Below are 12,981 nucleotides of genomic sequence, written 5' to 3'. Positions count from 1 at the left end.
GAGACAGATATTCAGAAGGACTTCACGTACATCTCTAGATCCCAATGGCCCGCCAGGTTTGAGACTGTCCTCACAAGTCACGGCAATGAGTGATTTCCAAAACTACCCCTTCTCTCATACCCCATGATTGTAAGTCAATCATCAGAGAAGAAAAACTGATGTTGTCCCAAGGGAACCAAATTCTCTAGAGGATGAAGAAATGAAACCACATGAAATGTTCAGAATTGGTTTTTGGGGGGTGGGGTGGGAAAAGGCAAGGCAAGAAAACAGAAGTTTCAAAGCTAAGGAGTTGACAAGCTGAAGACTTTCATTCTAAAGATCTATCGGATGCACTACTTAGTTAATACCAAAAATAAGCCACAGGCCCCCTTCATCTAGCTGACGGCTTCCTCGGCCACTGCCGCTCTTCTGGGGCACGCATAAAAGCGTCACCGTCCCTCTCCATGACGTCAGGATGGATGGGCTTTACCCTTGACATGTTGGTCTAAAGAAGAAAGAAGGTGGAGCTGGAGGAAGTAAAGTCCAAGACAAAGAAGATAAAGTGAAACGCTACCGTCTAATTAAGGGAGAAAGGCAGTAAGTTTCCTAACTTTTTTTTTTCATGACATCAGCAGGGGCCCATTTGCAACATCGTAAGCCCTGTTACCAGCAAACTACAGAGAATAGCATCGAGAGGAGGAAAAAAAAAAAAAAGTTAACGACAATTTTTCTTCTATTGGCTAAACTGTAGGAGAAGCTGACCCATCTGCCACCACCCTGTCCTCCACTCTTCTTTCCAAACATGACCAGCTTCTTTTTTGAGTAGCAGCTCTCAAACAGAGCTACTGGGGGTAAAGAAGAGAGGACTGGCCAGCAACCGTCAGGTTCTTTTAGAAAAAATGGTCTTGCTTCATTCTTAACTACTTTGCCTATTTAAGCTAAAAACAGTTAACAGACTATAGAGCAATTAGTGGTACGTGAACTTGCCAAAGAGTGAGACATGAGTGGTTTTAATAACCATTTGATAAAGACACCCAAAGTTTCCCCAAGAGCCCGTGAAAACCATTTTATTTCAACTTCCCTCCAGGGAAAAACATATAATTTTGAAGAACACCTGTATTTCTGGGAAAATACATGCTGGATTCTGGTCAAACCCCCCCCCCCCCCGGGAAATAAGAAAGACGACTCCCACAAGGGGGCATGCATGGAGCGGGGACCACGGCTAACGAGACTGAAGTGAAACGAGCAGCACAGCACGCCCGATGGTCACTGCCGTTTTCTGTGAATTAGGCATCGCTCAACAAGGTTCTGGCAACCATGGATATTTGCATCTGTCCCTGGCCCGAATCCCATATTCTTTTTTTCATTATCTCTTTGTTGGTACAAGGGGATGGAGGAAGCGTACAGCAAACAGTACAAGAGGTATTCATTCTCCTGGAAAGGAAGCGTCCATGCCAGAGGTCCATGGCCAGACTAGCTAGGATCACTGTCATCCCAAATCTCCAATTCCTTTTCAGTAAACAGTTCTTGGCAGGTAGGAGCAGGCTTTGCGCCTTGTGAATACTATCAGAGTTGCAATATGAACGCAGGGGGGCAGATAAGGAAGGAGGGAGGAGAGAAAAAGTTCTTATGGTTATTGCTGTCACTTAGGGGACTTCCAATGGCGCTTACAGAAATGCCATTTTCTGGGTAGTCTTCTGTTACTTCCATGTGGGGAGGAACATGCCATCTGGCTTGAGCAAAGAGACCACACAAGTGTCGAAGCTGCACTGGGCCACCTCCTTGGGCAGGGGTGGCCTCTCGCTGGCTGCAGGGGAGCCTGCCCAAGGGCGCTCTGCAAGCACTGCCCGGTGCCACATTACCTCTGCACAGCTTCCTGATCTGGCTCCCCATCCGAGCTCTCCTCGTCCACAGGCGTAACTGCTGGCACCGCCTGCGGAGACACAGGGGGGAAAAGCTCAAGGCGGCGCTTCTTCCGGAATACCGCTCGGTTCTAGAAACCGGGCTGCAGACAGGCCTTTCTGGCCATTCTCTTATTTACGAAACTTTCCTAGGGCCCCCGGGTTATACGGAACCTCCACATGCCTTTCTAGCTTTCCATGTTTACCTCGCTCAGGTGATTTTAATTTGCATTTCTTCCTCTGACTCATCTTCGCTCACTCATCCAACAAGAGGCGAATGCCTACCATGTTCCAGGATGAAATGGGAATTAACAAACATAGCTCTTGCCCTCCTTTCACAGTCTAGTGGAGGACAGGGACAAGGAAGCAGACGATTACAGAACAGCATGACCAGGTCCTCTAGGAACCGAGGGGGCCCTTGGGAATTGAGGAAAGCATCTTGGAGGATGGGACACGTCACCTGCAACCTGAAGGGGAAACAGGAGCTGGCCACGCATAGAGGAGAAGGCTCACGAGCCTTTGGGGTTTCTAGGCTGAGAGAAAAGAGAAGGCCTGCAGGTGTCTGAGGACCTGAAAATACAGTAGAAGCTTGTTTACCTGGAATGTCTAGGAACTGGTCTGTTGTTTCATATTAATGTTATTACCAGCGTTTAGATGTCTTTCATGCCAAAAAAGCATCACGGTTTTTTAAAAGTACATTTTAGTATATAACATATAATTGTGTAGTTGCAATTCAAGGCTTTAGAATAGCTATTACCCACCAAAACACACCCGAGCAGTGAGAACCGCCGCCATGCCTGCATTATTGTGACTCCCCTCATCTACGTGAGGGCTGCCGAACGCAGCGCGTCCTCCACAGCGCCTCACGGCCTCGTGCTCACACAAGCTCCACGCCTCAGGCGCTACAGCAGGGAAAGTCAGACTTCGATTATTATGAAAGCACTTTTTAAAAAATGGAAGATCGTTTTAAAACAAAACTAAAACTTTGGGAATAATTCCATTGCTTGAATGCGAGGCTGTCCAGACCCCTTACTATAGTTCCACGAGACTGGAGGGAACAGGGTTAGGCGGGAAGTGGCGACAGATGAGGCAGGAGAGGGACACAGCGGCCAGTTACAGACGGCCTTGAATGCCACATTAAGAAGTATATTTTGAGGAAGGACAGCGGTGAAACACTAAATTTGCAGCAGGGATGTGATGTTACAAGATGTATACTCTAGAAAACTAGCTTGCTTGAGTTACAGTGTAGAAAGGGCTGGTGGTGGGGATGAGGAGAAAAGACTGGAGGCGAGGAGGCTCATGAGGAGGCCACTGTGTTAGTCTCGGCAAGGGATGACAGTGATGAAAGGAAGGAGCCGTGGAGGAGGACAGAAGCAAGGTGCTGGATAACTGACTTGATATGGGGATGAGGGGGAGGGAAGAGTTAAATAGAAATCCCACATTTTTAGCTTGTGTGACCAGGAGAACGACAGTGCACGTCACTGTCACCCAGGAGGAGAAACAGGTTACCTGCAGTTATTTGAGGACATGTCAAATTCAAATTTGAGGACATGTCGAGTACTAGTGGGATAACGAGCTAAGTCTAAGCGCTAGGCGGTCATCTATACAAAATGGAGAACTCAGAAGAAAAGAGCGTTCTGGGCTGGAGAATCACTTGGTAACAGAAATTACGGGAGCGGATAAGATCAGTCAGAGAGCGTATGTAAAATGAAATGGAAACAGGGCCTAAGATAAAATTGGGGTTTCACCAACTTCAAAGCACAAGCAGAAAGGGAACCTGAAAAGGAAAGGCAGGAAGAAAATGAGAATGTGGTATCACAGAAGCCAAAAGAAGACAATATTTCAAAGAGAAAAAATGGCCAACAGTGACTGATACAGTTGGCAGGCCCAAAAGATAAAAAACGTCCACTGGATTTATCAACAAAAGCTTGTTAGTGACCTTGGCGAGAATAGTTAGAGTGGACAGAGGAAGTCTCTCCACCTCCCACAAAGCTGTTCTTGATCCTTCATAACCTGCACCGATCCGGCCCTTCCCAGAACGCCTCTGCCGCCTCCCGGTCCACGGGACTCACTCGGGCGTTTACTCACACATGGTCCTTTGCTATTAGTCCAACACCGCACACAGGTTGGTCCTGCCTTCCCCAAATGATAAGCTCAGTGAGGCTAAGAACTACGGACACACCCTTCCCTGTGCCCGACAGCCCTGTTAAGTGAAAGCACGGCCCACGGTGGGCCCGTGGCTGTTCTCGCACTGTTGTGTTACCAATCCATGATACGGTTAGTACAGAAATAAAGAGTAAGCTTTTAGAAACTTTTATAGCAATTTAACAGGTAATTTTGTCTGTTGAAAATTTAGCCTTGTATTTTGTATGTTTTAAAATTTTTATTTCTCTAATAATTCACTTTTATTGTATTTTATAAAAGTATGAATCCCATGATGGACTGAAGGGGAAAAAATGTCCTCCCTTTTGAACACCTCCTTTTTGAAAACGGACAAGAGGTCCGTTGAGAAGCGCTGCCCTAAAAACACCCAGGAAGGGCTGTGGATATGATGGAGCACCCAATCGCATGGTCCTGTGAGATTAAATGAAGGAATGAACGAATGAATGAATGAATGAATGAATGGGTGTACCTATGACAAGAAAATAACCAGAAATAAACAGAACCCAGTAGAGGAAAAGAATCTTTGAATGTGACCATTATATATATGTATATAAGAAAGATGGGATTGAGAGACACCAACTGACTAGGTTAGAGCTTACAAAAGCCAAATAATTGAGTGATCGAGGTTGTACCAAAAATGCGAAGTAATGTCCATCAAAGGAGAAAGGGTCGGTGAAGAGCGGTTCATTCTAGAGAAAACGGTTAGGCACCACTGCCCTCGGGCAGGGAGGAGTTACCGTGAGAGGGCTGAGTCAGTCAGGCCGTGGTGACCAGACTGCTGGGCTGTAGGGCTGTGGTGGCACTTAGCAGTGGTGCCCGGAAATGCCCCACTGAGGATGATGCTCGCCAGGAGCTGACTTCAGAGTGGCAATTATTTGGTTAAGTAAAGAAGGTAGCCAAAAATTAAGTCTGGAAAGTTCTACGAGCCTGAAGAAAATGGGAATACGTTGAGCATCCTGAGCTTAGAGGAAGAGGAAATTCAGACCTTTAGGTGGGCGACCTGGGTTCCCAGCCCTAAGCCCACAGCTTCTTTATCAAAAGCCTCTGACAAAGTAGGTCGGGCGCTGGGCTGCTACTCACTGGTGTCATGGTGACAAGTGGCGAGGGTCCCCGTGGGCGCTTCAGCAGCTGCTGGGCATGTAGCTGGATGTTGGCTCCTCCATCTGACGCCCTCCGGCCGAGGGGTCCCATTCCATTCAGCAGCTGTAGGGTGGGCGGCTGTAAGAGGGACTGCTCCTGTCACAAGTACAGTGGGCAGGGCGGGGTGGTAAGGTGGGGAGGGAGGAGGGAGAAAACAGCCGTCCTCCAATCTACGGAAACTAAGGGATCCTTTAAGTACGTACAGACTGATCTTCCCTCTCACCCAGGCTGCCGTGCAAGAGACATCGTCCTTCTCTATAAGGATATACCCTTAAGTCCTGGGCAAGGTCCCTCAGAGTCTCTCAAAGGAAGCTCAAATGTGTTTCTCTGGGGGCAAGCCCTCTCCCACATCCAGGTACCTTGTACTCGAGCTGCCCAGTCGGTTGCAAATTTTGCATGGGCAGCAGGTTGTGCATGAAGTTCACGTTAGGGGCCACCTGCAGGAATGGAGCCTGCGGGTTGACTCCAGGAAAGCCGGGCAGGAGCTTCTGCAGATCTTCCAGAACTTCCGTGCTGATGGAAAACAGGATGACAGAGAAGTCTGGTTAACAGTCTCACTCCAAAGTGCTTATAACCCCAAACTGATAAAACCGCTAAGCTGGGCACAAGTTGTTGTGTTTTTTGTTTTTTGTTTTTAACTTTTTAACTTTCCTCCTAAATTTGTACTTCTTAGACCCCAAAGCAAGTAGAAGCCTAGTGTATGGAAAGTGGCTCTCTGCCATTTTCCCATTTGGGACTGGGGATTGCTATTCTTCGTTGACCACTCATGTAAAACCAACAGCTCTGAGCCAAGAGGAAATCCTGGCACCACTCCAGTTCAGGTTTTCAAAGCCTGGAGGTGAACAGCAAGCTTCTAGAGGACACAGACCATCCACTAAAACAATGGCTGCCCGAAGTAGCAACTGATTCACCAGGGAAAGAATGCGATTATTCCTGTCGGTGCTGATGGGACAGATAAGTGGTGGATGTGCGGGGCTGTCGTGCCCTAAGAGTACGGTTTACAGCACACGTTAAAATAAGAGATCTTTCCACGAACAGAGTGACACAGGACTCCACCCCTTCGCAGCTGACATGGTCTTTGAAGCCAGAATGTTCCCCTATTGCCTGTTTGATCGTAGGCCGAGAATGAGAGACGTGAGCAAACAACCAGCAGGCCTCGGGAGGCGTTTCTGGAAATTGCTCAGAGAAAATAGGTATTTATAAGAACACTAGCTGCGCTCCTAATTGAACTCTCTAGAGAACTCTTGCCATAACCGTCTCTTCCCAACACAGTAAAGGAAATATCCAGAGAAGAGGTAAGGCTATTTTTAATGTTGAAAGTCTTCAAATGTAGAACAAAAACAGAGAGCCAGCCTTCGGTACATTTCCCTGTGTGAGGGCATCAGAGAGCACACTGAAGGACTGCTTTGGAGAAACGCTGTGGGAAACTGGTACTTACTTGGTATGTTTTTGGATTCTTGCTCACTTAATTTAATTTCTGACTCACATAAACTACACCGTATCATTTGTCCTCCTTTCTTAGATGAGTCTTGCATTAGAAGACATAGTAAACAGTATCTCTAAAAGCTGTCAAACTCAGATGAATTTGAAGGGGTACTTTTATGTGACTTAGATCAGAAGAACTCAATTTTTATGAGCCAAGATGCTATATGCTCTTCAGCAAAGTACTGTGATTAATGGACACGATGGTGGCTATCAGCTCCCAATCCACCAGGGACAGCTCTGTAATTCTTTGGTCACATCAAGTCTGATCTACCCGGGACCCTGAACTGGGTTAGAAAAAGACATGTCTTGGCCACTGGATTCCATCTCATCTAGGAGCTACAACAAAGTAGGAAAAACAAGCCATGGTAGGATCTCAAAGTCAGGTGGGAATTCTCCACTGTGGTATTAATCAGGGCTGTTCACCAGATACTCACCGTGGGTCAGCCACACCCACTGTGTGTCTCCTCATGGACAGATAGCGGACCAAGGCTTCAGGGGAGGGCTCTTCACCCTCGTCACTGTCCAAGTTCACTGTCCCATCCGGCTGAGGTGGAAGGAAATACAATCAAATTAGAAATAAGAAGGAATTCGAAATAAGCAGCCAAGCAAGGAAGCAAAGATATGGGGAAGAAAGTGGTTTCGGCTGACAGCTATCTGAGGGCACTACTTGCCTCCACAATCTGGTTCTCTGGGTTGATCAGCTGCACCTGGGGAACGCTGATGTTCATAGTGGTACCAGCCTGCTCCGCCTAAAAAGTAGCACATAGGTATACACCTTTACCTTACACGCTAGGTGGAAATACTGATGGTCTTTCAAAGGATTCCTGGTTGCTAAACTCTACGTTTCTACCTCTGAGTCTTTGGTTCCTCTGCCCTCAGAAGCTACAACAAGGAAGCATTCTTTAGGGAAAACAGTCTCTCTCAATGATTGGCTATTTATTAAAAAAATAAAATAAAATGCAACTCTTGCTGTCCTTCCTGAGTACTGGAATACCCTTCGAAGCATCCTCTGTCAGAGGAAGGTTCTGACCTCTGCTTGACCTCTGACAAAGGAAGAGATGACAGATAGGATGGGACGGAGGTAAGGAAGAACAGGAAACTCTCTTAGAGTGAGTTAGTGAGCAATGACGAACCATCCCCTCCTCCCCTGTGTTACTTGTCCTGCTTCAGGTCACTGGAGTTATCGCCCACCTGGACATTGACTGGTGCTTGAAAGCCCATGGCTCGGGGCATGCCAGGAGGTGCTCCGACACGCAGGGTTTTGTGTCTCTTATGTCGATCGCACAGCAGGCTGTAGATTGCACTATAGTGATCGTAGGCATCTGATCTTAATGACTACCAAGGGAGAAGGGAAAAGAGTAAAAAACCCTGGTGAAATGGCATGTCAATAACCCAAACCCTCTCAATAGTACATTAGAAGACCAAAGCACCTTCTTGTCAAGGCTCAGAGAGGGGCGGAGGAAGAAGAACAGGGAGAAAAGGGAAAGTTCCCAGGAAGGAGAAAAAGGTGGAAAAGGCAGGACAGAGGGAATGTGGCTACCTCTCACTTTGTCCTCCACGCCTTTAGAGATACCTGTAGCGTCCGCTCTTTGTCCAGGCCCATGTCCTCCATGGCCAAGAGGACATCCTCATTCAGGGGGTCTATCTGTCTTTCTTCTTTCAGCTGCTGGCATTCAGCTATTAACTGTGACATTAAAAAGAGGCAAGCTATCAAAGCCCCAGTTAAACACGTCGCGATGGCAGATTGTCTATAAGGAACCAGCTGTTCCATGCCCCTAGCTTGGGATACTTTTGGCCTCAGACAAAGCCTAAGCAAGAAAGTTATAGGTACTCAGCTGTAGGCAGACAAGATCCCTGTTTTGCTGAGGTCCTTTGGGATGGCCACGATGGTTTAAATAAAGCTATGCTATCGAAGGCGCTGAACTGAACCCACAAAGACAAGAGGAAGGAGCTGTCCCCATGGCTGGTGATATTTGGGGCCAAGTGGTAGGCACCTGGTATCACAACTCTCTCAACAACTCGGCTGCTTTAAAATTCCCTGCTGCTTGCTTCCCTTGCTGCTTTGGTAACACACCAGTTTGTTCCCAGCACCCGCCCTCTTCAAGTCCCGGCCTGATGACAATCTCATGCAAGAGAGAGAGCTGGAGCTCTGAGCGGAGTTCCCCGGGGCGAGCAGAACTCAGCTCACCCGGTCAAAGTTGGGGTCCGTGTCCCCTAGCTTCATCCACTTGTGCTTGCAGATCTGCTCCATCGACAGGCGCTTGTTCGGGTCTAACACCAGCATGTGGCGGATCAGGTGCTCGCACTCTGCAAGACATACGAAGGGCCCGCCTTCAGTCTCGGCGAGGGGCGCACCGCAGCAGCGGAGGGACTCGAGGCAAGCCAAGCACAGGGACTCTCCAGCTTCTGCTCTCACTTCTCTCTCTTGCTCCTTACCTATGTCACTGCTCACTGCGCAAGGGACCCGGCAAAGGTGGGAAGCGGTGAAGAAAAGTTGGGTTAATACCTCCATTAAAAGTCTGACCAGACAGTGTAGAGATAATCCCTGGGTCTCATTTATTTATATGATGTACGGCCCCATTTAGCACAATTAATAAAGAACTGAATGTCCTCTGGGGGCGTCTGGGGGTGCAGTTGGTTAAGCATCTGACTCTTGGTTTTGGCTCAGGTCATAATCTCAGGGTCCTAGGATCGAGCCCCACGTCAGGCTCCAGGCTCAGCACGAGTCTGCTTGAGATTCTCTCCCTCTCCCTGCCCCTCCCACTTGTGTGCTCACACATGCGCTCATTCTCTAAAATGAATAAATCTTAAAAAAAAAAAGAGAGAGAGAGAATTGAATGTCCTCTAAAGAGATTCGGTATCTTACAAGGTCCTTGAAACATTCAGCTCTACCTTCTCTATGTATTACTACGTGCCTACTAATGAGTCTGGCTTGGTGTCCAGAGCTCTCTTCAAACCTCAGCATTGACATTTCCAGAGGTCCGAGGTGTGGGGGAGAGGCCCAGGGCGCCCCTTACCACACACTGCGACTCCACTGCTGGCCGCATTTATCATTTTCTCAATGTGTTTTTAAACATTCACAGGTGCACACAACTGGGCTCTGAGCCACAGAGACTCAGATCAGTATTTTTCTTCGACGGCTCATACTACGTATTATGCTACAGAACATACAATGGATTCACGATCAAGAACCCTACATTTTGATTTCAAAACCCCCCTCTAAGTTTTCTCAGGTGTAAACTGGGGGTGCTGAGGGTGATGAGGGAGTCGTACTTGTGCTTGGAGGTGGCAGCGATGGTAAGAGTGAGCAGTACTAACAGACGCTCTTTGGTGCACTTACCAACTACTTGCTCTCATTTACACCTCACAGTAATCCTAGCAGGAAGGTCCCATCATCACCACCATTTTAGAGATGGTAAAAAAGAGACACAGAGAAGTCAAGAAATGTGTCCAAGATCTCATGAAGTCAGATTTCAAACCAGACAGTCTGACGCTTCGGCTGCCGCCCTTTGCCACGCGCTACGCTGCCTGTGGACTGTGCAGGGCTGCGGGCGGGACCCACCCCCCGGCCAGTCATTTAACCTCTCCATCCCAGCCGCCATCAGCTCTTGCTTCGACTATTGTAGAAGTCTCCCAGCTGGTCTTCTCGCGCCCACCTCTGCTTCTCTACAGTTTGCTCTCCACAGAGAAGCAAAGGGCATATTTCTAAAACGTAAATCTGAGTTAGCACCACCTTGCCTACAACTCTCCAGTCTCTTCCCGCAACCCAGAAAACGAAGCCCAAGGTCCCCAGCCGCCAGGCCCACATCTCTGCCTCTGGCCTAGCCTCCTGCCGCCTCCCTCCGGCTCCCCGAGCCTCAGCGGCACCGGCATCCTCTACGGACCGTGCCCACGCTCAGCGCACTCCCACCGGCGGCCTGTCCGCCCGCTGCTTCCTCGGACCCTCACATGGCTGGCTCCTCGTCGCTCAGGAGACGACTTAAATGCCACTTCCTCAGAAAGCTCTTCTCTGGCCACCTCGTCAATCTCAAGTGGGCCTCTAGTCACCCTCTAGTCCACCACACGAATCTTCTCCACACAAATGACTTCTTTTGAAGCACTCTGATTTACTTCTTTATTGTCTAGCTCTCCCACCACAACGTAAGGCCCGTGTCTTTCTCACCGATGTTTCTGGTACCAAACCTCTAATACCAGAGATGGTGATTATACCTAACTGGAGTTCAACCAACAGCTACTGAGTATATGAACCAATATTTACTGAAACTCTAATCAAACGAGATTGTGTTCGTGAAAAATGCTTTTTTAAAACTATGAAGTTCTGGGAAGGGGGGGTGAGGAGGTGGGTGAGTTGGGGAAGGGGACTAAAAGGCACACATTTCCAGTTATAAAAGAAGTAAGAGGTGAAGGGGCAATGTGCAGCGCTGGGAATACAGCTAAGGACAGTGTAACCTCGCACGGCCACAGACAGATGGTGGTCGCTAGATTCTTGCGGTGGTCGCGCATCATGTACATAAACGCTGAACCACTATGTCGTACACCTGAGACGACTACAGTGTTGTAATGCCAGTTATGTTTCAATAAAAAAAAAAGATACTTTTTAAAATAACTACAGAATTCTCTGTAAGATATAGGTTTTAAAACAGTTTCCATTTCATGACATTGGTCCTGAAAATAAAACTGGCCAGTGATGACAGTAGTAACCAATCAGTGCTAATTTTAAAAGACTTATGTCCAAGGCACTGTGCTTAACAACTTTATTTCATTTACTCTTCTCAACAACCCTAAATTAGCTTCTATTATTAGCCCCCTGTATAAAAGAAGAAACAAGTGAACGTGCTCAACGTTGCAAAGTGATGGCAGGGCTGGGGCTGGAGAGCTAGGCTCCTAGCCACCCTTGATATAGCTTCATGTGGATATAAATCCTGTTTGATCTATTTTTCTGGAGTGAATTCAACTCTGCAACCCTACAGTTTCTGCACCATGTGGCAACACCATTCTAAATCACCATATTAAAAGGAATACAAAGAGTAATTAAGACAATGTACTCAATTCTAAATTTATTCTTGCTTTAAAAGAAAATACAAAAAGGAAAGTCCCTATATCAAAATGATTTTATAGCAGGCATCAATCGTTCTTACTTTATAATTAAAAGTATATTCAAATGCAGTGTAGATCCTAAAACCTAAACGCCTATGAAAGAGTAAATGCCATCTACAACATTATACTTTTATTAAAATTATGTTTCCAAAGTAGCCAGGCCACACCCCCCAACTGGAGCATTTGGATGGATTATAAATATCTTTGCCACACACCTTTGTGATCTGCAATTACTTGAGAGGAAAAAATGTTCCTAATTTAAAAAGTTACTACAATTGGGGTGCCTGGTTGGCCCAGTCGGTTAAGTGTCCAACTCTTGGTCTCAGCTCAGGTCTTGATCTCAGGGATGTGAGTTCAAGCTCCATGTTGGGTTCCACATTGGGCACATGGAGCCTACTTTAAAAAAAAAAAAAAAAAAGTTACTACAACTAAAGACCCCCAGCTAGAGAGGAAGCCTGAGCCTGATTGGAAAGTGGTGAGATTTTTGTTCAGGCCTCTAGATGGCGCCCTTCTGTTTTCTTTCAGTTCCCACACAGCATATAGCGCATAAAAGGTAACCACCTCAGTCCTCAATCAGACGACCAAGACAGAATGACTTTCAGTTATTGGCTTGCTTTAAGACAGGATTTTCAAGGCAATTTTCTTAAAAACAAAAGAAATGAACACTAATATAGTAAGCCTTGCCTAGAAAATGTAGCTAGTTCAATTTCAGGATCTTGAAACCTTTATTCAGTCATCTTTAATCAGTATTTGGTTTCAGATGCCTTAAAAACTCTCCAGAAAAATGCGAACAAGAATTTATACACAAACATTTGCATGTAATTTCAGTCTGTTCAAGGAGCCCCCAAATCATGCCATCGATTCCTCCGATGTCTACAGGCCCCAGGTTAAAGCCTCCGGGTGGCAGTGACAATACCCAGGAGACAAGTTTTTATTTTGTATGCCCTCCATGATATCCCTCATGCAAAGGAACAGAAATCTCACACTTTCCATGTGTTGCACAGATGGCAAAATGCAGAAAGCCAGATATTATCACCAAGTCCTACTTCCTAAGTGTCCTACATAGCTCATGAAATTAAATTCAAGCTCGATTTGAACACACTGTTCTATATAAAATATGGACAGAGGGTGAAAACAAAGGTAATCGATGCTCCCAACCTAATAGCAAAACCAACCACGGGGCAGGCAATTAAAATGAGTGGAAGGAAGCTAGGGC

At 46.9% G+C, this 12,981-nt stretch overlaps 1 protein-coding gene across 6 annotated transcripts in view; it reads right to left on the bottom strand.

Moving 5' to 3' along the window:
* Positions 1-12,981, bottom strand: part of SIK3 (SIK family kinase 3) — a 238,388-nt gene that overhangs the window by 22,522 nt on the left and 202,885 nt on the right. For 4 of the 6 annotated variants that reach the window (XM_045797834.2, XM_045797838.2, XM_045797837.2 and 1 more), the window contains exons 7-14: positions 8,857-8,975; positions 8,242-8,352; positions 7,860-8,003; positions 7,340-7,417; positions 7,103-7,212; positions 5,543-5,696; positions 5,124-5,279; positions 1,842-1,912 (exon numbers count right to left, since the gene is read on the bottom strand). In XM_045797834.2, the coding sequence (XP_045653790.1) occupies positions 1,842-1,912; positions 5,124-5,279; positions 5,543-5,696; positions 7,103-7,212; positions 7,340-7,417; positions 7,860-8,003; positions 8,242-8,352; positions 8,857-8,975 (943 nt within the window). The remainder of the gene's footprint in view (positions 1-1,841; positions 1,913-5,123; positions 5,280-5,542; positions 5,697-7,102; positions 7,213-7,339; positions 7,418-7,859; positions 8,004-8,241; positions 8,353-8,856; positions 8,976-12,981) is intronic. The other 2 variants (XM_045797835.2, XM_045797836.2) reach the window with 2 other exon arrangements.

This window comes from Ursus americanus, chromosome 16, assembly GCF_024610735.1.
Source record: "Ursus americanus isolate L20-20 chromosome 16, mUrsAme1.1.p, whole genome shotgun sequence".
In the NCBI taxonomy this organism is placed as follows: domain Eukaryota; kingdom Metazoa; phylum Chordata; class Mammalia; order Carnivora; family Ursidae; genus Ursus; species Ursus americanus.
Note: the sequence above shows the minus strand (reverse complement) of the source record. Positions and strands in the feature narration are given on the sequence as shown.